Source organism: Adiantum capillus-veneris, chromosome 4, assembly GCF_014529385.1.
Source record: "Adiantum capillus-veneris isolate H3 chromosome 4, ASM1452938v2, whole genome shotgun sequence".
Classification (NCBI taxonomy): domain Eukaryota; kingdom Viridiplantae; phylum Streptophyta; class Polypodiopsida; order Polypodiales; family Pteridaceae; genus Adiantum; species Adiantum capillus-veneris.
The window spans coordinates 96617525-96642546 of NC_140934.1; the positions used below are offsets into that span (position 1 = coordinate 96617525).

General features: G+C 44.0%; 1 protein-coding gene across 4 annotated transcripts in view; it reads right to left on the reverse strand.

Moving 5' to 3' along the window:
* The window catches only part of LOC147459650 (uncharacterized), a 98858-nt gene that overhangs the window by 26234 nt on the left and 47602 nt on the right, over positions 1 to 25022 (reverse strand). For all 4 annotated transcript variants that reach the window (XM_086510862.1, XM_086510863.1, XM_086510860.1 and 1 more), the window contains exons 5-9: positions 24729 to 24859; positions 23372 to 23498; positions 23139 to 23255; positions 5035 to 5126; positions 4756 to 4822 (exon numbers count right to left, since the gene is read on the reverse strand). In XM_086510862.1, coding sequence (XP_086366988.1) covers positions 4756 to 4822; positions 5035 to 5126; positions 23139 to 23255; positions 23372 to 23498; positions 24729 to 24859 — 534 coding nt within the window. The remainder of the gene's footprint in view (positions 1 to 4755; positions 4823 to 5034; positions 5127 to 23138; positions 23256 to 23371; positions 23499 to 24728; positions 24860 to 25022) is intronic.

Consider the following 25022-nt stretch of genomic DNA (forward strand, 5'->3'; position numbering starts at 1 on the left):
ATCAACGCATTTACTCCGCTTTTCATCGACAGATTTGGTCATTCATTTGGACCCTCATGATGTTATTCCATGTGGATGATTGCCTTTTAGCACTTGGGCTACGATCACTAGTCATGATCGGACTTGTCAAAGATGTACTTTACAGCCTGAGCCTTTGAGGCACTGTTTCTGGGTTTGTCCATATGCTCAGCCAAAGTGGGCATGCAGGATGGGTTTGTGACGTGGGGGGCTTTTGCAATGTCCGGGGCCACACACCTTCTTTTAGGGCTCGCCGTCTTCATGCTTATTTCCTTGGGATATAGACCTGGCAGTGTGGCACTCTACAGATGATTCTAGATATAGGTCATCGCTTGGACCTCTACCAACAGGATACAATTTTTACTACGATCTACAACATCACTCTTTGGACCATGTGAAGGGCTTCTTGTGCTCACATTCTAGGCTCACGGTCTTCTCCTCATCCAGTACTTCGAAAACCGTTTGGATTGAGCTAGCAGAGATGCGTAGATGCTCATTTCTTCAAATGAGTAGAATCTTTAGTTCTTTTCACTCAAGACCATGGTCACATCACATGGCATTATGCACCTCCCCAATGATCCATTTTGCATTCCTCCTAGAGGCCACCTTGATGTATACATAGCCCTCACATTGTTATCCCTATTTTGTACATCCTCTGGGTGATAGGCGATTTAGCATCTCTGAAGGTCCTTTTTGTACATAGTAAACAACCATCTTTCCTGCCCCCCCCCCCCCACCCCAAAAAAAAAAAAAAAGTTGCAAGACTCGGAAGAACTCTTGCTATGAGTAGAGTTGCGTAAGGACAACCTTTTTATGGGTGGGGCACCACTGCAAGCCAAATGGAGGCAGTGAGCTCCTTTCATCAATGCCTTTTCTGTCCGTGGTTTGACTAGGGATAACTAGGGATAGTTACCCTCAACCATCATCGTACCTGGATTTCCATCAGGTTCTGGATGTCAAAAACGGCCTAAACCCTAGAAGCAGGAGAGGCAACACAAGAAGTTTTACCAACTTGCAAACTCTTGCCGAGAGGCCTATTTTTTAAGAAGTTCCCACCAACTTATGGGGCCCCGTCTGATGGGGCCCAGGGGGACCTAAAGACAATAAATAACGAAAAGACCAACACACACACACACAAAGCCTTGCGTAAAAATGTGATGCCGTGGAAGGTGTACGGACGCCCGCGATTTGTGCTAATGAAGTGGCAACTTAAACGGACTTCCGTAAATTACACATGCTGACATGGCAGTAGTACGAATTTCCGAATTTAGCGTTGGCTGCTTGTCAGAATGGGAAAACTTGAAAATGCTTTCCACAGAGACAATGGACGACTATAACCAAAGGTCCATAAGCTGAAAGGAAAGTTGGGAGTTTACCAAGCAACTTTCGCCGATAACCAAAACTCCTCGCAACAACAAACAAATCCTCGCGAGTACCTTTGAATGTTTTCAAATAGGGCATACGTTTAATACATGTCCTCAAGGAGTCTCAACGTCTGCAGAGCAACGTTTCGCTCTAACGACAGAAAGATCCCCGGGGCCACCTCCGGTAAGAGAGCTAGACCCGCTATTGGACTAGTACCTGATATTTATGGCATAAACCTCGAGAGTACAAATGAATTGTGCAGAGCTTATGGAAAAGTCAACGGCTTAAAGCCCTAATCTTCTTTGATCCCGATGCTACAGAGAACTTCATCCATCCAGCCTTCCTGAAACAGATGCACTTTGATTACGATGCAGAGAGAACTTGAAGCCGAGCTAGCCACGGGCAAACTCAAAAAAGTGGTACCACTCATTGGTGCTCTTCCAGTGACTCTTCAAGGCTATCATGGAAAAGCCGATTTCCACATTATGAAGTTAGGCAATTGCGACATTCTCTTGGGCATGCCTTGTCATGACAAGAATGATGCGACCCTCCACATCCGGAACCGTACCATTACACTGATGCAGAAAGACAAGCCAGCCGTCCTCAACATTCGGCTGTCCGAACAAAAACCTAAATGAATTATCTAGTTGATTTAAATACTTTTGAACTTTGTTTGAGAAAGTATTGCTTGAAATTTGTTTGAAATGGATGGTATCTATTTTAAACCTGTATTAATGACTCTAATTTTAATACTTGTTTCAATAATTGGTGAGTAGTGAAAAATGTTGTTTTGGTATTGTCTGAACCTCGGAACGTCGCAGATGCGATGTCTGGGCAGCGTTTCATTGTACGTTGGAAAACATCCGAACGACGTAGATGGGATGTCTGGGGAGCATATGGTTGTATGCTTGAAACTTCGAAGCGACGCAAGCTGCAGTCTGGGGAGCGTTTGATTGTATCAATTCCGCTCATGGCCCGGACCTTTTTAGGTTATTTGCAGAGGGAGTGACGAGGTAGTCATTGGGTAGCTTCATACCGCAGACCATATGTCTCAAGGGAGTGGTGCCATTGGTCTTGTGGCATGCATATGTGAGAATTTGTGCTGCATTGTGATGTGCCAACCACTGAATATATTCCTAATTGGGTGATATTGCCTGGTAATGTAATTTTAAAGCATCGAGACACCCGTTAGATCAGCGCGGTCTGGGTGTGATGGCTAATTTTGCAATGCCGGAATATCAAGAGCTCCAATCTAGAATGAGAATATACTCCTTATTGGATGAGATTGTTTTGGGAAGCCAACGACCAGGATATCAAGAGCTCCGATCTAGAATGAGAAAACTGATTGTCCCTCAAAATGACCCTCGGAAATTTTTGAGCTAACATGAGTTGTTTTGCAGATATATATGGTAATCGCGGAGGATTACTCTTCTTTCAAGAAGGGGGGATGTCACTAACTGCTGACGTGTCAAGCCACTGAAGACCTAAGCTAACTTGTAGATCTTGACGGAGGGGCCTAAAGCCTAGAAGCAGCACAAAAGTTTTACGAACTTGCAAAGTCTTGCCGAGAGGCCTATTGTTAAAGAAGTTCCCACCAAACTTATGAGACCCCCCACGGGACCTAAAGACAATAAATAAAAGAGGACCAACACACACACACAAAAGCCTTGTGTATAACCGTGATGACGTGGCAATTGTACGGATTTCCGAATTTGGCATTGGCTCCTTTTGGCAGGCCATATGCTTTTAGGACTTGAAGCTTTCATGTAAACTACCTTCAGAGGCCAAGGGCCTTTAAATATGACCCATGGGCTCTCACTCTAGCAGTCTACCAGCGGGAGATGCAAAGCAAAGCCATGGGAGTTGTAACTTTCTTGAATTTATGCCCCATACCAGCCACTACTCAATGTCTAATCTCTTGCGCTTTATTGGTGCATGTCGCAAGGGATTCCATTGTTAGCCCGGCCTATCCATTTATCGCATCACTCACAGGTTTTCTTTGTCATCTTCATCCAAGGTTGCCGAGAGCACTTATAGAGCCACTACTTCACTTTTGCCCTCGCCATTGCATCAACACTTCGGTTTTGATCTGCATATTTGTCTCTCCGCCTCTGCAATCTTTGTTACTCATTGTCTCTACCAGTCCATTCTACAGTGCACTCTTGCTTGCTACAGATTAGCTTACTACGTCCGAGTCCTATGGCATATTATGAACATGTGCAAAGTTAAACGTACCACCTGTCCCTAAGCACCATCCAGCAGCACTCCCTAGCTTGGCAGCGTCCGAGGACGTATGACAGCACCTGTTTTCTAGACTAGATCCCTCTCAGATGACGTGGACATAAACACACTTGCTGTTAAGTGACACCTCTAAAAATTGATTGTGGTGAATAATGATGAAGCTTCATAAGGAAAATTCCAAGTACCACTAGAAGCTACAATCCAAAACCCCTCGTACAGAAAGTGAAATCACTCGTGCATCTAAAGTACACCTCAGCAACTCCCTAGCTTGGCAGCGTCCGAGGACGTATGACAGCACCTGTTTTCTAGACTAGACCCCTCTCAGATGACGTGGACATAAACACACTTGCTGTTAAGTGACACCTCTAAAAATTGATTGTGGTGAATAATGATGAAGCTTCATAAGGAAAATTCCAAGTACCACTAGAAGCTACAATCCAAAACCCCTCGTACAGAAAGTGAAATCACTCGTGCATCTAAAGTACACCTCGGCAACTCCAAATGAAGTGGTCCCCCATCTCTGGCTCGAGATTTAATACAAAGCTCATGAAAAGAAGTACGCCGCTGTCCAAAGGTGCATTATGGCCTTGTAGCACATGTGTATACATTTATGTAGGCTGACATATGTACATCCCCTCCGTAGGTGTCCTCCACATCCAGCCTAGTAATGTCATACCTGTACATACTGCCCACCTCTAAGTGATGAAATGTGCTCCAAAGGCGATATGGATTCATCGTGAAGCCGTGTGAACAAGCCATACAGTCATATGGAACACGAACAAACATATTCCCCCTCCAATGCTAGCTGTGGGAATGCCTAATCTAACATACTTGTGTCAAGGTAAATTCCACAATCTAGTAAGTGACCATTGACGCGTTCAAAATCCCTGCATTATATAGATCATCTGGCACAAATGCTTCTCTATGTATCTTCCTGACATTCAAGCTAATCAAGGGCTGGGCCAATCAGGTACTCGTTATAATACCAGACGATCACTACTCACAGAGGGTAACTCTATGTCAGTTTCTCTTCTCTGTATATGTGAATGAAAAAGTTGTCCACGATAGCAAAATATAATAAATACTTCAACATACACCAAGTCTAAAAGGCACAGAAATTTCATAACAGACCTTAAAGTGCAGCAATGCATGGCCATAATGGGCACCAATGAAACACGAAATAGATGCCATAAGCGAGCTGCAAAATCATCACCACAAATCAGATGGCCAACTTTGTTGCATGTTAGGAAGCATGAATGAAAAAGAAAAGAGCATTGGACAAGATTAAAAATGTAAATACTCTACTCATCATGCATTAGTTTCTGTCGCACATTTACACCTGTGTTACATTTATACACTCGAATTATTAAAGGAGCTTCCAAAGAAATTGAAACAGACATTTCACATTACCTAACAAGTCCCTCTGGGTCAAATGGAGCAGAACACCAAGCAGGAGCATCTACAGGCAGAGGTCCATAATCTGGAGAGTTGGTGCTACATTCCTACATAAATCACACAAGCAGCATCAGAAAGTGCTTAAAGTAGAATACCTTTACGACCGGTTTTCTCAACAGAACATAGACATCAGAACAAATGTTTCTTCTCATCCTCTTCCATGGTTTCACCATGAGCATTGTGATATTGCAAAAGTTTACTTTCTTGACACTCCATTCTCTAATATTCACCGACTTTGAATCAGTGTGCCACATAGGATGTTTTTTCTTAGCAACAGAAAAATACTGTGCTGTTCAATGTTTACATTAAAACATTGTAAATAACTCAATGAAGTCAACACTGAACAGCGCCTGTCCGCCCCTCCCTCCCCTGGGTGACCTTTTTTGGGGCACCCGCATTCATATCTAGGCCCCCAATTGGGTAATCCTTTCTTCCTTTGCTGTTATGAATGCTTTAAGTTCGACACTTAACTGTAGAGTTTCTTATGTTTGTAAAGAAGATATACCTAGATACATCTATCATGCTGATTCTTTCATTGGCTGAGGACATGGCACTACATGTCTCCAGGGCTGCAGTCAATCTAAGAAGAATGAAAGCCCTTGCAGTTGTGCAATTAGTTTAGTAGGCTCCTGTAATTCCCCATTCACATCATGGTGTAGCCCTTTACCAAAAGAAGGAAATTGAGATTATTTCTCTACCTTGTGAAACAAGTGAGACTGGTGACAATACAATGAAAGCAGACGGCGGGTGAAGGTTACAAAAAATAAGCTGTAAGTAGGATGGATGTAACAAACTTGGACACCCCAAGTCAAGATTCTACCGTGACACAACAGAGATTCACTTCAAAACAGTTCACAAAGATGACACTGCCGGGCGTAGTTCCGTGTCCAGAGGTATTGGCCCCAAAGATTGGCGCCCCTTTCGGTATTTCTTTTTATATTTATCTGTGTTCAAAGTACAAGAGAGTCGGCGGGTGCTCACTCTCAGACTGTGCGCCCAGATGCTCTGAGAAGTGAGGCCCAACCAACTTATTTATTGGTACAAGGGATGACCAAAAGCAGAGCCCCAAAAATCTCTAATTCAAAAGCAAAGTTCCCAAAAACAATTGGTCTTCCAAAAGCTTTTGAAAATTAAAGCATCGTGCCCCAAAAGCTGGTCAGCATAATTTGCGCAGATCCATACAGCGTACGGACTGCCACGTCATCAGCGTGAAATCCAGCGCAGTTTCCGCCGTAGAATCCGGGCTGCCACGTCAACACTCTGTCAGCCGTCCGTACTCGTTGCCACGTCAGCATGTGTCCGTGTGTGTGGGCACTGCCACGTCATCAGTTTGTAACATACCCCCCTCTTGAAAGAATTGTAATCGTCCTCGATTACGCCTACAAAAACAGACAGAGGCCATAAATTGTCTTAGTAGACACTGACTCTTAGTACCGATGCACTAGACACGACACATCTAGCACATGTACCAATCGACAGTCACATCACCGGAAATCACAGGACATCACATGACAAATCACATTCAAATTCATTCCAAATCCCAGACCATGATTAATCGGCAATGTATTTAATAATCGCATCTAGATCCAGTCAAGACCTCACATATACCCAATTAACTAATCCTTATTGCAATCATGTCTATAGAGATTTATGAGACCAAAATTTTACAGTCATTTCATCTTTCAGTTCTTGCACTCAAATAAGTCAAGTACAAATCAATCAGTATCATTGTCATTTTCAAGAATTCCAGTTCATAAAGTCATACAGCAAAATACTGTCAGCCCAGCATAATCCTTGAAACTCAAAGGGACATCAGTGACTCTATATCAAAAATCAGGGCAATCTATTGACAAAGGAGCGCAACAACTTCCCTCTTGTGCAAGCCCGCTGCACTAGATTCACCCATGCTGAAATCAAGGTTCTATCGGAGTAGACTATGCTAAACCGAATGCTTCAAGGTAAAGTTCCAAATGAGGAGTATCTACTAGGTCCTACTCCATCCACTTCGCATCCAATGCAGGATAGTTCTTGAATTTAACCAAGAAGCGCCTAATCACTTTACCTTTAATCTTTCTATCCTTGTGTGCCAATATCTGTTTTGAAACGAGTATCTCCTCGCTTTCCTCCACTTCAGGTTGCTCATCTGGCTCCCCATCATTGGGCACATCGCCTTTAAAATGCTTCAAGAGACTCACATGAAAAGCATTGTGAATCCTCCAAGTATCGGGCAGCTTCAATCTAAAGGAGACATCCTTTATCTTTTCTTTTATCTGGAAAGGTCCATAGTATCTCATGCTAAGCTTTGGAAAAAGCAGCTCCTTTCTCTTTTTCTTTCTTAGGCGTACCTTCTCAAAACATAAGAGCACCTTCCTTTAATTTCAAATAGCAATGGTGTCCATCTGCTGCCTTCTTGTGTCTTTCCTGAAATTTTGCTAAGGCCTCCCGGACCTTGGCAAAAGCAGTGTCTTAAGTCCCTCGTGTAGTGGTCAACTTCAAAAATCTTATCTTTCATGCTAAGGCAGGGTGGAACCTTTGTAGCACCTTCAATAATCTCAAATGGCGCCTTCCCCGTCGAAGAGTGCATCATGTTATAGTAGGCAAATTCCACCAACAATAAAAAAAATTCCCATTAAGTCTTTTGATCAAAAATGTAAGACTTGAATAAGTACAACTGAATTTGCAATCTTAGATTGCCCATATGTCTGCAGGTAGAAAGATGACGAGAACTACAACCGTGTGCCAATGTTCTCTCAAATAGCCTTCCAAAACAAACTCGTGAATGTAACAAACTGCTGACGTGTCAAAGCCTAAAGAATGGAGCCAACTTACAGATGACCTGGCTGCCCGAGAGCAAAAACCCTAACCCTAAGTTCTGCCAGAAACCCTAACTGCTGAAACCATAATTCATAAAATCCTAACCCTAAAACCTGCAAACCCTAATTCTAGAAACCCTTAACCCTATAAATGCAGGAACCCTAACCCTAACCCTAAGGGCAGCAAGCAGATTTCTGAAATTTGCGCTGACATGATGACATGACAGACTGTACGGATTTCCGCGTTTTGTGCTTGCTGATGACGTGGCAGGCTGTACGGATTTCCTACATTTACGCTGGCAGCTTTTTGGCTTTGCTTTTGGACCAGATGCTTTGTTTGAAGGCTTTTCACTGTAATTGCTTTTTAGGCCAAGGGCCTTTAAGCATGAGGCCAGGGTTCATTCTCTGGCATGCTTCCTGGAGAAGATGCAGAGTCTGGAGTACCGGCTTGTACTATGTTGATGCAATATAAAGAAATACCGAAAGGGACGCCAAGGTTTGGGGCCAATACTCTCTAGGGTGGAATTCCGCGACTCCGTGTCACGTGTGCTTTCTCTCTATTTCAGTTCAGTTGTTATTTAAGTGCTAAAACTCTGTTCAGTCTATTCTTTTATATTGGCATGTGGTGCCCGCCTTGTGACAGTGGTATCAGAGCATCAGGCGTGCGCTTTTCTGAAAGCATACCGGTCCTACAAAAGAGCAGACAGATTTTATTTTAGGGATCTTCGCCCTCCAACCCGAACTTATTTGAGAGATCTTCGCCCTCCAGCCCAAGAGCAGAAACCCTAACCCTAATTTCTGCCAGAAACCCAAACTGCTAAACCCTAATTCTAAAAAACCTAACCAGAAAACCTACAAACCCTAATTCTGAAAACCCTAACCCTAAAATTACAAAAACCCTAACCCTAACCCTAAGGGCAGCAAGCATATTTTTGAGATTTGCACTGACATGATGACATGGCAGGCTGCACAGATTTCCGCGTTTTGCGCTGGCTAATGACGTGGCAGGCTTTACGGATTTCCGTGATTTACGTTGACAGCTTTTTGGCTTTGCTTTTGGACCATATGCTTTTAAGTTTGAAGGCTTTTCACTGTAATTGCTTTTTAGGCCAAGGGCCTTTAAATATGAGGCCAGGGCTCATTCTCTGGCATGCTTCCTGGAGAAGGTGCAGAGTCTAGAGTACCGGCTTGTACTGTGTTGATGCAATATAAAGAAATACCGAAAGGGACGCTTGGGGCCAATACTATCTAGGGTGGAATTCCGCCACTCCGTGTCGCGTGTGCTTTGTCTCTATTTCAATTGACTTGTTATTTAAGTGCTAAAACTCTGTTCAGTCTGTTCTTTTATATTGGCACCTGGTGCCCGCCTTGTGAAAGTGGTATCAGAGCATCAGGCATGTGCTTTTCTGAAAGCATACCGGTCCTACAAAAGAGCAGACAGATTTTATTTTATTTTCCTCCAACCCTCCAGCTCGAGAGCAAAAACCCTAACCCTAATTTTTGCCAAAAACCCTAATTGTTGAAACCCTAATTTTGGAAACCCTAACCCTAACCCTAAGGGCAGCAGACAGATTTCCGAAATTTGCACTAACAAGATGACGTGGCAGGCTGTACGGATTTCCACGTTTTGCGTTGGCTGATGATGTGAAAGGCTATACGAATTTCCGTGATTTACGCTGGCAGCTTTTTGGCTTTGCTTTTGAACCAGATGCTTTTAAGTTTGAAGGCTTTTCACTATAATTGCTTTTTAGGCCAAGGGCCTTTAAATATGAGGCCAGGCAATCACCTCTGTGGGTCCCCACGAGAAAGAGACTCCTTTCTGTGTCAAAATGTGCGAAGGGGAAGCTACCTCTGCAAACTTTCTAATGAACGGCCGGTAGTAAGAACATAAGCCCAAGAAGCTTCTAACTTCATGAACGTTCTTCAAATCGGGCCAATCAAGTATAGTGTCAATCTTGGTAGGGTCCATCTGTATTCCTGCTGCTCCATCTGTACTCCTGCTGCTGAGACGATCTGTCCCAAAAAGTGTATCTCCGGCAAGAAAAATTCACTCTTCTTGGCATTGATAACTAACTTGTGATCTCGCAATGCCTGAAAGACATGTAGCAGATGGTGTCTATGTTCTGCCTCATCCTTGGAGAAGACTAGAATGTCATCAAACAAAATGCAAACAAAAGATCTGTACTCTTTGAAAATCCTATCCATCATTCGGTTGAAAGTTGCTTGAGCATTGGTAAGGCCAAAAGGCATCACCAAAAATTCATATAAACGGAAGCTCGTCCGAAAAGCTGTCTTGTAGACATCTCTCGGTGCGATTCGGATCTAATCATATCCGGTTTTCAAATCGATCCTTCTTAAACAAGAGGATCCCTGTAATCGGTCAAGAATATCATCGATCCTCGGAATCGGAAATCTATTCTTGATGGTGATTTTATTGAGAGCTCTATAACCAACGCACATTATCCAAGATCCGTCTTTCTTTAAAACCAACAACACCGGAGAGCAGTAGGGTGAAGTGCTCGACTTGGATAAGACCCTTTTCCAAGAGGTCTTTCACTTGGTTCATAATCTCTTCATTCTGGGCTCGGCTAACACAATAAGGTGGACGGTTAGGTGGTGTGCTTCTAGGTATCAGATCAATGGTATGATCCTCAGGACGAGATGGTGGCAACTCGCCTGGCAGGCCCTCAGAAAAGCAATCCGCAGGAGTGTGGAGAAAATCTTGGCGTTCTTTATCAAGTTCAGACATATTCGTTTTGTGTTTATCATTTACCTCTTTCAAATAGATCGGTAAACAAACAGACTGGATTTCATTAATTTGGAAATGGACGAAGCCGATACAATAGGGACAGACTCGCCCTTCAATTTCACATCAAGTACAACTTTTCGGCCCTTTTCATTTGTCAAAGTCGCTTTCTTCGCCCGATAATCAACCACGGCGTTGTTCTTATTGTACTAAGGGACTCCAAGGAGGACGTCACAACCTTGCAAGGGCATTATGTAAAAGTCCTCGTGTCCCAAATACCCCTAACAATGCAACCGAAGTTTGCCAATGACAAGTGTAATGGCTATGTCATCAGCCATCCGATCGGGTGTAATCCCATCCGATCGGGTGTCATCTCGAGCAGCACCACCAATTCAGGTGAAATGAAGTTGGCCTTGGCTCCTCCATCAAAGAAAATTAGGGCTTCTTGATCTTTCACTTTGCCCCAAGCTCGGCAAAGCTTTGTACTTTCATCAATCATGCTTGGGTCAGTACCCATGCAATCTGAAACCGGTCCTGCTTTCATCTTGCCTTTTCTGCCACGTTCCTCTGCTACTCTCGAACTCTCTGGCTTGTCTTCATGTTGTTCTTGTTGTGCCTTTTTAGGGCACTTCACGAAGACGTGCCCATGTTCCCCGCATTCAAAACACTTCCCTTCTATGATGTAAATGGCCCTCTCTCGAAGAGTGATCCGGGGTCGTGTATCCTTGTCTTTCTTTTCTTGGGAACTCTTTCTCTTTCTACTTTCATTGTTAGAAGTCTTTTGGGTTCTTTAAGTCAAGATCTCATCAGTGGGGTAAGTCAAATTTCCCGAATGTATCGCAAAACCCCGTTTCGCATAACCCATCAATTCTTGAATAGAATTAGACTTTTGTTCCAGGCAGTAGACTCGGATCTCTATAGAAAGTCCGTAGCAAAACCGCTCAATCTGTTCCTTAAACGAGACCTTCTTAAATGAAGAGGTTGGTAGAAAAGAGTTCCAAAATCTCTTGCAATAAGCATCCAGAGAATCTCGCTTGGTCATCCGAAGATGATTCCAAGCGGTTCGTATATCTCGTTCGTACTCCTTAGTCGGCCAAGAAGAAATGAAGAGCCTTTTGACTTTCAATAATTTAACTGGAGCTTCCTGCCTCAGAAGAAGAGTGGACCACCATGTTTGAGCATTTCCCTTGAAGAAAGATGTAGCCCTCCTAATCTTGGAGTGCTCTGAGTAATGCCCTCCAAAGAAAGCTATGTCAAACTGCTGAACGAAAGCCAAAGCCTTCGGAGCATCTCGGAACCCAATAAAAGAGTCAAACTTAATCGACTGTCCACCTTCTTTGAACTCTTTTACTTTCTTGCTTTTATCTTTGAGGAAGTCATATTGGTTGGCTCTGTAAAAATGCTTCTTTGCATAAAACATGTGATCGTCAAAGTCCGAACTGTTTGAGGATGACTCCTCTGTAGAACTCTCAGAAACTCGGAAAAATCTCGACTGCTTTGCCTTTTTCTTGCCCTTTCCGAAGCTTTGCGTTTTGCTTCGCTTTTTGCCTTTTCTGTCTTCTTTGCTCGAGTTAGAAGAGCTAGAAGAACTCTTAGAAGACGAAGAAGAAGAAGAAATGGGTAGTCCTTCAAATCGTACACGCTTCTTCTGCTTTTTTGCCGATGCAAAAGAAGATTGACGACCCAAATAACCCGGGACGTCAGTCCCTTTCTTGGGCTTTTTCTCGTGCTTTTTGGATTTGTTGTTTGCGTCCAAAAGCCGGCTGATCTGTGTCTGAACCACCTCTTGTAATTCTTACTTTATAAACATCCTCGGAGAAGGAGGTTTCTTGATTGCAGGTTTGATGGGTGATTCTGTAGCTTTCTACCACTGGGTGTGCACTTCTGCGACGGATTGCCTAGACAAAAAATTTACAAATTTCAGATCCTTCGCAATTTTAATCATCTACTTTGTTGCCTCGTCAACCAGTCGTCAACGTTCCATCTCTTCAATCTCAAACCGAGTAGGCCGAGGTGGGCCATACTCTTTCCTCTGTTTGATCATGAGAATCTTCTTCGTGATCTCCTTCCGCATTGCAAAAGAAGTCGACTGTTTCTTGTTGGAATCCATAAGTGCCGCAAGAAAAGGATCGAATTTCCCGGTAGAAGAGAAATCGGCCGCGCTCTGATACCACTGTAACAAACTTGGACACCCCAAGTCAAGATTCTACCGCGACACAACAGAGATTCACTTCAGAACAGCTCACAAAGATGACACGGCCCAGCGTAATTCCGTGCCTAGAGGTATTGGTCCTAAAGATTGGCGCCCCTTTCGGTATTTCGTTTTATATTAATATGTGTTCAAAGTACAAGAGAGTCGGCGGGTGCTCACTCTCAAACTCTGCGTCCAGATGCTTTGAGAAGTGAGGACCAACCAACTTATTTATTGGTACAAGGGATGCCCAAAAGCATCGCCTCAGAAATCTCTAATTCAAAAGCAAAGTTCCCAAAAATAATTGGTCTTCCAAAAGCTTTTAAAAATTAAAGCATCAAGGTCCAAAAGCAGGGCAGCATAATTTGCGCACCTCCGTACAGCATACAGACTGCCACGTCATCAGCCTGAAATCCGGTGCAATTTCCGCCGCAAAATCTGGGCTGCCACGTCAGCACTTTGTCAGCCGTCCGTACTGGCTGCCACGCAACATGTGTCTGTGTGTGTGGGCACTGCCACGTCATCAGTTTGTGACAATGGAGAAGAGCAAGTGTAAGTGAGCACTCAGAACGATGGAGGAAGCAGCGAGAAAACAAAAATGGAAGGGTCAAAATATCATAAGACAGTTTATATTAACATCGATTTGGCACCAAAAAAATTGACCTATAAGAGAATACCGTGTTAAAGTTTCTGTCCTCCATAAATCATGAAAGTGCAAGAACATCAAAATATATAAACCTGAAAAGCTGTGAATCTAATGAGTACAGGGAGAATTTAAACAAGGGATTGGAATCAGATATGGATTAGCCATTAGTATCAGATTGTCAGCATATCTTCTCAATTCCATTCGTGGTTTCATTGAAGGCAGGCTCTTTGGTATGCAGAGTGGTGGGAAAAAGGCTGTCTATGCCACAGCTTTTGGACTTCCTCCGAGCTACATTTCTCGACATGCCTATCGAAGGATTGTGATTGAAGCTTGTTGAACAAAAATAACAAGCGACTCAGATGGCGATCCAAAAATAGCAGGTGGCTGACTTAGCGACCCAAAAATAGCAAGTGGCTAACTTAGCGACCCAAGAATAGCAGGTGGCTAACTTGACGACCCAAAAATAGCAGGTGGTTGTATTTGGTTGCCCAAGAATAGCAAGTGGGTGACTTGATGATCCAAAAATAGCAGGTAGCTGATTTGGCGATCCAAAAAAAAACCGTGGCTAAACTAGCAAACCAAAAATAGCAACAAGAGGACACACCGGTAACCCATGCATGGAAAATGGACACACACAGACAGCACATGCATGGTAAGTGGACACACAGGAAGTACATGCATGGAACGTCGTCATTCTCCACGCTGTGTCTGTGTGTGTGCACGTGTGTGTGTGGGGGGAGGGGGAGGGGGAGGGGGGGAAGGTCCCGCTTTATTTAATCCCTTTAGGTCACTTGGGCCCCATAAGTTGGTGGGAACTTCTTCTACTGCTTCTTCACTTAGGGTTTAGGCCCCTCGGCCGGGATCTGCAAGTTGGCTCCATTCTTCAGTGGCTTGATACGTCAGTAGTTTGTGACATCCCCCCTTCTTGAAAGAAAGTAAACGTCCGCGATTACAGTATATCTGCAAACACAACTCAAGTTAGCCAAAAACAAATCCGAGGGTCATTCCGAGGGACATTCCGAGGGACAATCAGTTTTCTCATTCCAAATCGGAACTCTTGATTTCTAGGGTGGTTGGCTTCCCAGAAAAACCTCATCCAATAAGGAGTCTCATTCCAGATTGGAGCTCTTGATTTCCTTGGTCATTGGCTTCACAGAAGAATCTCATCCAATAAGGAGTCTCATTCTAATGGGGCATCCTGTTACTGCACGTAGGGGGAGAGAGAGAGAGCAGTGTAGAGTGTGCAGGACATCACTTCTTGCACTACACTGTACATGAGAGGGAAAGCTTGCACACAAAAGCTCTTAACCTGTGACAGGTTCTCAATGAAGAAGCGCCCCCTCTTCTGCACTCTGACCTGTAATGCATCTATGAACAAATAGATGCAAAAGGGAAGAGTTCCATGGCTGCCAAAAATGGAGAGAAATGGCTGAAAATTAAATTTATCAACCTCCAAAACTGCTCCAAAAACTCAGTTACGAGTTCTCTTCTCCCAGACTTGGTAAATTGGCCAAAAAGTGCCACTTGACACTCATGCATGCAATTTCCCCGCATTGGGCTTCCCACTTGAAAATCTCTCAACCGGTGCATCAATTGATTTTGCAGCAGAGTGATAAAATGTTTTCCTTGTCATTCTAAAGCTAATGACGCGAATAGATTTCATGGCCCAAAATAGCAGTTCCCTAAATTTTAGGAGATGCTTCCATAGGACTCTCACAGGTCATCTGACCATATTTCACCAATGGGACCACGTCCAAAATTGCAATGTGGCCCATTTCTCGGGTGATTTTCTCTAGGTTACCACACGTCTCTCAACCCAACATCTGCAAGGGAGGGGTAATGATAGAACTAGCATATCAAATGTACTCATGGATTCCGTGCAATAGCAGTGTACATTGTTTGACAAAAGTATGACAAAAGTATGAAGGTCTCATTAAGTCATTTTGTATAGTGAAGTTGCAAATGGTCGGACATTGTATGGCCAGTGTGAAACAATAGTTTCACCAGCAACTGGGAAGTTGGTCGGCACTGGAATTCGAGTAGTAAAAGAGTGTTTATGCTCAGTTCAAAGTCATCTAAGTCTCCTCGCCGCACTTAATAAGTTGGTGGATGCTAGCAAATTAACTCCATAGAGACAGAGTAACGAGGTGGGATCACCCAGAGAAAATAACCCGAGAACTGGGCTACATTGCATTTTTGGGCGTGGTCCCAGTGGTAAAATATGGTCAGATGACCAGTGAGAGTCCAATGGAGCCATCCCCTAAAATTTAGGGAACTGCTATATTGGGCCATGAAATCTATTCGCGTCATTAGCTTCAAAATGACAAGGGGGAACATTTTATTACTCTGCTGCAAAGTCAATTGATGCACCAGTCGAGAGATTTTCAAGCGGGAAGCCCAATGGGGGGAAATTGCATGCATGAGTGCCAAGTGGCACCTTTTTGGCCGATTTACCAAGTCTGAGAGAACAGGACTCGTAACTAAGTTTTTGGAGCAGTTTTGGAGGCTAATAACTCTAATTTTCAACCATTTCTCTCCATTTTTGAGCTTCCCATGACTTTACCTAGGACCAAGGAGCTCATTTTCAGCATTGGAAAGCATCAGATGCATATTTACAGGGCTGATTTGCTGCCTTTTCAGCGATACGCAAGCTTTGGCAGCCATGGAACTCTTCCCTTTTGCATCTATTTGTTCACAGATACATTATAGGTCAGAGCTCAGAAGAGGGGGCGCTTGATTTATGATAGGGGGATGCTTCATTGAGAACCCGTCACAGGTTAAGAGCTATTGTGTGCGAGCTTTCCCTCTCATGTACAATGTAGTGCAAGAAGTGATGTCCTGCACACTCTACACTGCTCTCTCTCTCCCCTACGTGCAGTAACGTGATGCCCCACAAGAGGGCTCTTCATTTGACCTATGTACAGTTATGTGGTCTTATGCTTTTGTGCCGAGGCAAGAGCCTCTTTGAGCAGGAACAGGAGTAGCTAATTACTACTCCAAAAGCAGGCACCGGTGAGGGTGATAACCTCACCTTACAGGTGCATTTTCAGCGTTGGTTATGCGCTGTTTTTGGACTGTTTTGCAAACGTATGGGTGCCAGAAGCATTGGGAACAGTGCCCCATAGTTAGAGGACAGTTCCGGGTCTGTTTAGGGCTAAAAACAGGGTAAAAACCAGTAAATACAGCGAGCTCTAAATGCCCTTTTTGGGCTGAAAACAGAGGGTTTTATGTCTTGGGAAGTGAGTTCCAGCAGGGGGATTTGTTTAGGGCGAGTTTTGGGGCCGTTATGATGCCGAGATTTTGCCAGAACAGGTGTGATCTAGTTGGATACAGGTGAAGATCCCCAGGACTCTAGTTTTGTAACTTTACCCTCTAAAGGAATAAAGAAATACCGAAAGGGGCGCCAGTTTTTGGGGCCTATAGGTTGTCGGCGTCTGCTCGGAGCATTCTAGCTTTTGAGTTGTGTGTGCTTTGAAGTGTTAATTCCCGTTACAAGTTCCTCCTGCAAGGTTTCTCGGTGTATTAAAGCTTAGAGTAAAGTTTCGGGTGAAAGCCAAAGTCTACCGCCCTACGGGCCGGTTTCAAGTATGAAGAAGCTGAACAAGAGGTCGAGGTCAAAGACACCGATGAAGAAGACACCAATGGATTTGTTGACACTAGATGAGAGGCCGGCTGAAGTGGATAACTTGTTCGCTTAGCTTACACTATCGGCTGTCCAGAAAGATTACAAGGCAGGTGGAGAAAGTGTCAAGTTGGACACCTTTCATGGTTCCCAAGATAAACAGAAGGCCTTAGCCTTCATAGTTCAATTTGACAGATCGTGCATGTGGACAAGCTAACTCCTACCTCTAGGCTTTAGGACAGCCTAGGAAGTGTTCTCGTACCCTTGTGAGCTTGTACGTAGGACCTGCATACCTAGGCACTTTAGATTAGTCCCATACCCTCTGATTGCACATGAGCACAGCCAGTGTCTGCTTGGCGTAGGCACTGGGGAGCATTCACATAGTCTAGCATCAATATCCAAGCCTAGGTAGTATCTGCATATGAAGCACCGGTTATAAATGGATTATTTGATTCGACATTTTAGTCCAGCTTCAATGAGTCGTGAGGTTTTCATAGCCTTGCACGACCCAGACTTCAAGTGATATAAATAAGCCCCCAGGGCTCATGCATTCACAATCAAGTCAGTACCCAGAGTACTCTATGAGCAGCCAACCCATCAGCACCCAAGTCAGCCAGCATTTTCTCATCAGATCTCAGTCATGGCGTTTTTACCTCAAGCACCCAATCAACCCTAGCGTTTTTGCCTACAACAGCAGATCGTCGACACAATACCAGATCTGCCCTAGCATTAGTGGTTTCAGCCCTCAAGCACAGCAGATCAGCCAGCGACAACTGTTTCCAGCCCTATTCCGTCAAATCAGTGAGCTTTTTCAGATTTCAGACCCATTCCCACCATCATTATTGACACCCTCGACATCAGCCATAGCAGATCAGCCCAAAGCAGCGTCGTTAATTGCAGATCTCATCAGTTCCACTAGCATTTCTCATTTTCAGCCCTTAGCCTCTTACAGGTTTGTTGTCTCCCAACACCTACTGAGTAAAGACCAGCCCCTCTAAGTATCTAAGTATCTGGCAGTCGAACACATACATCATTAACTTTCTCTAAAATCTCTAAGGGCCTATAGTATTGCATACTTAGCTTCGGGAAAAGCTTCTCTTTCTCAAGCATGCCTTCTCAAACATAAAAAGCACCCAATCACCTCCCTTCAACTGCAAGTCACATTGATGCTTGTTTGCTTCTCTTGTGTTGTTCCTGAGACTTCTACAAAGCCTCCTTAACCTTGGTAAAAATGGTGGCGAGATTCTCTACAAAAGGATCTGCCTAAAAAAGCTTGTCCTTGGTGTGCACAAGATAGGTGGAACCTTCTTGCCAACCTCAACAATCTCAAATGGTGCTCATCCTGTCGAAGTGTGAATAGTGTTGTTGTAACAAAACTTCACCGATGGAAAATATTTCCCCCATTTCGGAGATATAACACTTCAACACGTCTAATACCACCAACTTGGTAATCGTCGATTGCCCGTCAGTCTACAATTATCAGAATAGGTAGCCGAAGATGCTATGAAGACACGAACTGGCCTCCGATCCAGTGGACACCTCAATTCCGATAAGATCCTCTGACACAAGAGTACACCGGCAATGCCACATGAATGAACAAGGCAACTGTGCAAAAGAGAGATCATTGAGGTAGAAAGAGGCAGGACATCTGAGAATGAGAAAGAAAGAAAGATTTTTAACGTCTATGTCAGGCCGAAATCGGCCTATGAGACAAATCAAATGTGCATGGTGTGTATGTCATCCGTCTATCGGAAAGACAAATGAAACAAAACTGATACAAAACTGAACTGAATGTAGGTAGTGGAGTATCTGAGGAGGGATGGAGCTCTATCTCTAGGGGTATATGCATGTCTATATGCTCAAGGTAGTACAATCATGAGAATGCATCAAGCTATCTAGCTCCATCCTGTACTAATGGGGGGATGTAAGATGTGGTACATGGGCGGGTCTGGTGCCAAGGCTACCCGGATGAAAGCTGTCGGATCGGCCCTCATCTGAGCCACTCGCTCCTCAGTGGCACGGCGCTCCCGGGCTGGGATCTCCTCGATCTGTCGGTGGTGGGAGCTCGCGCCCCTGTAGCCTGTGACTCGTGGTCGTCGTCTAGCTCGGCTCACCTCCGCCTGTGGGAGTGTCACTCCCCTCTGAGTGTCTGGTGAGGGAGGGGCGGCAATCCTCTGAAAGAAGTCTGTGAGTTGCGACTGTCTCCCCTCTGTCTGTGTAGCTGTGTGTGGCTGTAGTAGTGTGTCCCGATGGCTCTGTATCTCTAGTAAGAAACGTCCGAGCTGTCTCTGATCTCGAGAGTCCATGATCTCTCGGAGAGTGGGCTGTCCTCTGAATAAGGCCTCATACCTGCCTCTGATCTCAGTGTATGCTCTGCATCTACATACAAAGTGCTCCTCACTCTCCACCTCCTCTGTGCAGGCTCTGCAGACTCACTCCTCCCTGGGAACACCAGTATGTCTCCCGATCTCAATCTCTAACCTGTGTGAAGCCACTCTCAGCTGACCAATCGCCACCCGTGAGCTATGTGGCATATATGTGTCCATGTAGCGTGGTCTCTGTATGAACCCCCCAGACAATATGGTGAGAAACTGGTCTCTGTAATCTGACATCCTCGTCCCCAAGCCAGGTGACTCCCAGACTCTCCTAGTGTATAGTTGCCACAGATCCTGTCTCAATACCAAGTTCCTCTCACTGCGAGAGAGGTGAACATATGGTGAGTGGGGGTCGTACTGGAATGGTGGTAGGCTCTCCATGTCAAGACCGTGTCCCTCAAACCATGCTCTGACCTGTGAGTACCATGCTCTCTCATGCCCACTCTCTGATAGCTGTATAGCTGCCTCAAATGCTCTACGAGTAAGTCTGTCAGGAGGTAGCTCTCTCATCCTCTGGATGAAGCAGACTGTCTGGAATAGTGCCTCTACAACCATAGGTGGTGTGGCGAGCTCGGCTCTAATAATGTCATGTGGCACTGTCTTCTTGCTGCGGAGCAAGCGTGAGATCATACATACCTGTGGCCTCTCAAGCTGTGTCCACTGGTCAGCTGTCAATCCTGGTGCCCATACTGCCGCCGAGTACATCAAGGCCGGGGTGACTAAGGTGTCGAAAAGCCACCCCTTCGTGCGGGGCTCCTGAAAGTGTGCCTGGTGGCATCTCCGCTCTAGCATGGCCAGAGCTGCATATCCTCGGGTGAGCCTGTCAGCAGCAGCTTGCCTCATAGTGAAGGGTCCTGGTAGGCTCGTGAATGTGATGCCAAGGTAGACATAGGAGGTGACTACATCAACCTGTCCTCCTGCTGCTGTGAAGGTGGCAGCTCTCCTCACTGCACTGGATGTGTGAAAGATCATAACCTTGGTTTTGCCAAGGTTCACAGTCAACCCCCTGTGTGTGCTGAATTTGTCCAAGGCCTCAAGATGGCGTTGCAAGCCCTCGGGTGACTCTGAAATCAACACAATATCATCAGCATATAACATGATGTGGACCGGAGTACCTGCCAAGTCGCTCCCCTCTCCTCCTGCTCGCAGTATGTAGTCGGAGATCTCGTCAATGTAGAGCCCAAAGAGTGTCGAGGAGAGTGGGCATCCTTGCTTAACACCAATGGTGCTAGCAATGGTCTCTGAAAAACCGCCTGGGAGAGAGAGAGAGAGAGAGAGAGAGAGAGAGAGAGAGATCTAGGGAAGGCTCTCCATGTTGATGACAAATTGCTCATACAAGTGACCAAGAGTGGTCTTGCATAGATCTGACATGCCCCAATGACTAGACCTGAGGTGGACTGCAACTGCCATCTGCTCCTACACACAAGACCACTGACACGGCCTCCACATGGGCTAGAACCCCAACACTTATCGACCTCCTGGCATCAAGGAACAATTGGAGAGAGGGGGAGACACATCTCAAGGTTGCTGGTACGGCTGCTGCCCTTTAGAGACGGTGGAAATCTCTACTCTCCTAGACCTGCACGCAAGGGATGGTGCTTTGCCTCTGATTGGGATACCCACGGGATGGGCTGCCTTGAGGGGATAACTATAAGGGAAAGGAGCATCTGCATGTGCTGCCTCCAACTGCTGCCAAAGCGTGTCAAATCTGCCCACCAAAAACGTTGGAGGGCTGGCTAGGAAAAACGGTAAGGGAGGGGCTGCAAAAACGCAAGCCTACCCCCCCACCCACCCTCCCCGGCTACAAAGCATTGGCCTGCTGTCTGCCCTGATGTGTGCCCCATTGGGTTGAACTACAAAGAAGAGGACCCCTTGGGGCCTGGGCCCATATATAGGCCCATTTCTAAGCTGCCCAACCCACACCTCAAGCCCCACAAATCTATAAAAAGGGGAAAATGCCCCACACTCAACAGACGCTTCTTATTGGCATAAGTGTAGATAAGTGACGTGGGAACTCGCCCTTAGTTAGCAAATTATTCCGCCTTTCAAAGATTATTCCACCCTCAGGGAATATTCTATATCTTAATGAAATATCCAGTGCTAATGAAATATTCCATAGCAATCTCATGAAGAAACTTCTAGGATCTACTACTACTCTCATATCCTACATAATTCTAGATACCTCTAGCCAAACATCTAAAGGCTCTTAATATAGAATGCCTATATAAAGGCACCCATACGCAGATTGTAACTCAATAATCTATTATACCCAAAGTACTTACACCCACACGATGCAGCCATAATTATGCTAATAGACGTGTGTGTATTTGCCTTAGTTGTTTACTCTCACCCTCTCCACATAATCATGTCCACCATTTTTTTCAATAGGGCTCATGACACTAATCGCATCATTTAGCAATCTCTTAAGGTAGAGGTGAAACAGGCTCGGAAGAAAGATGCAAATGCGGCTGTTGCAGATTAGAATTGTCATTGCACTATCGTATGATAAAGCATAGTACAATTTCATGTGAGAAAACACACTGCATTACAATTTTTTTGTACGGTTTAGATTCATACCGTGTGTTTTTTCTAAAACTCTAAAGAATCATTTTGTGTGTGTGTGTGTGTGTGTGTGTGTGTGTGTGTGTGTGTGTGTGTGTGTGTGTGTGTGTGTGTGTACCTAGATGAATCCACGATAAGCCCAGATTCACCCTTAGAGTGCGAGGTATAGACCCATGACAGTCACCCACAAGACAATATAACCATCAGCTCCATCATGCATAGTAGTGTGTGTGTGTGTGTGTGTGTGTGTGTGTCTGTACCTAGATGAACCCAGATTGCAGATTCACAGGTATCATACTTTCATAGTGGTACTACAACGCACATTACGCGTCATCGTGATATGCACACTTCTCTCGAGGTTGTCCTTGATGGAAATATTGTCACATATGCCAACAAAGCCTCATATCGAATCAAGGTAGTTGGAAAAATTGTGCTTCCTAAGACTAGTGAAACCATGTAGGTACCATGGGTCGATAATAAGTTATTGTTTATCTCTATACGTGCCAGACTTAGTCACTTAATCTGGTAGAAAAATCCAGAAATGATAAATGTACTATTAATGATCTCAATTCTGGTGATGCTATTGTGGCATCTCGCACTTTATTTCCTGGGCTATAGAAGGTCAATGCATATGAAAATGTGTGGAAGATTCAACATGGCAGTGTTAGATAAATGCTGTTGCATATACAAAACTTTGGCATTGCATGTTTTGGTCGTCTAAATTTTGCCAATGTGCTGCATTTGCAAGAATTTAATATGGTTGCTTCATTGCCCCCTCTTCAGGGACCATCTAGACCTGTATATGAGAGTTGTATTTAGGGCCAAATGCAGGAGGCTGCTGTCTGTCAAAGCCACTAAACTTTTCGTTCAAAACAATTTCAGGCCAAGTATTGCAAACCCTCTGCAGAGCGGATGGACATGCCACATGATCAAAGAATAGACAATCTATGAAATATTGTAGCTTATTAAGACTCTGCTTACGCGATTGACTAATCTCAGAATAACTGAGATTGCCTTAAATTCCTAATTAAAAATAAAGCAGCTACAGTTCAAAGCATGCGCCGTCAAGATTTGCTACTCACCATATCAACACCAACTACTCACCTTGGTTCTTCTGTATACTGGGTTTATATACAAATGATTGATGCCCATGAGTGTGCGATCAAGAAATCCAACAGCATTGCATGCTGGCCCCAAATCACCTCTCACACCACATTTTATCTAATGGGAAACAGGAAATCAACTGATAAGATAGAAGACATTTTTCAGCAATTGAGCTGGCAAAAACAAAAAATGGGACAAAGAAACCTGTGTAGCAGTATACCAAGTTATCTTACTCTTGTGACTGTACTTTCCATAGCCGATGTTAACTCTTTGGATACAACAGGCATAAAATGCCAGTCGGGAACTCTTAACCCATAAAGGATAAGCAAATATACGGAAGTAAGTGCCAATACACAGGCCCTGTTTTACAATGCAAGTAATATAGCAAAATAAAAATACTTCCTAAACCACACATATTGAAATAATAAAGTAAAACAAATTTGAAGGTTATCTGTATAGTAGCATCTGTAAAGTCAGTAAAAGCAGCGGGAGATTGGAACCTAATCCTAGTACCCAAAGCTGTAATGACCTCTTGTGCAACAAACTTTAAAATCAGCATAGAAGAAGAAAGAAAGATGGCAATCACACAGAAAGACATAGTCAGCTGCAAATACGTATGTGCATGCGCACACGCAACTAATTATATATACAGGTACATGTATATGTATACATGTACATGTATATGTATACATGTACATGTATATGTATACATGTACATGTATATGTATACATGTACATGTATATGTATACATGTACATGTATATGTATACATGTACATGTATATGTATATATATATGTATATATGTATATATATGTGTATGTATATATGTATATATATGTATATGTATATATATTTAAATGTATATATGTGTGTGTGTGACGTATGTGCATGCGCACACACGACTAATGTTGTATACATAAATATATATATATATATATATGTATATATATGTGTGTGTGTGTGTGTGTGTGTGTGTGTGAAAACTACACACACACACACACATGTACGTATGTTTGTATGTGTGTGTAAGTATGTACATGTGTGTGTAAGCATTTAAATATTATTATGCACACGTGTGTGTGTGCGTGTGGGTGCGCGCGCATCGACACATCCTCATCTGTTGAAGAAGTAGCCGTAGGGACATCATGACAGGTGCTAGGAGACATCGTCTGAAGTGCATACGGCAAAGCAGGTATCACCTGTGATCGCTTCCTTATACAAACGCACCACCTTATCCCATGCCTCCGTCAATAATTTATTGTCATTGTATGGCAGCTTCATTTGAGATATAGCCTTCAGGGAGGCACATAATTACGGGAGGAAGGAGGAGCCCAAACCTTGACCGTCTTTTTGGGAACGATCCAAGCATCCTGTGCTCAGTCCTTATTTTTACATTTTGCTGATCCCATTCTTTTCCTTTTGAAACCATGGATTAGGTGTTGTGGACACACTTGTAAATTCAATCAAGATTTACGAAATAAAAAAGCAGGTATGTGTGTGTGTCTGTGCATGTGTGCACGTGAAACCGTGTGTGTGCGTGTGTATACACACACAAAACAAGAGATGATATTAAGACAGTAAAAGCTCACCACTGCCAAGGGTACATCACCATTGATCTTACAGTATCAACCTCTAAAGATGAGGACTTCTTCCTTGAGACCTGAGTGACTTTTGACAAAATTTCACAACATGCTACAAGCAAGTATCCAATGCTGATTCTCTGTCACAAACAAGAATTGTGGATAAGTGAAAAATAGAAAATCCATCATGATTTTCAAGAAACTTTGATACCCAGAAACAATCAAATTGACATGACAACCAAACACAAGCATGACAAGACAATATTCAGTACTTCTACAGACTTAGGAAGCTTTAAAAAGGCA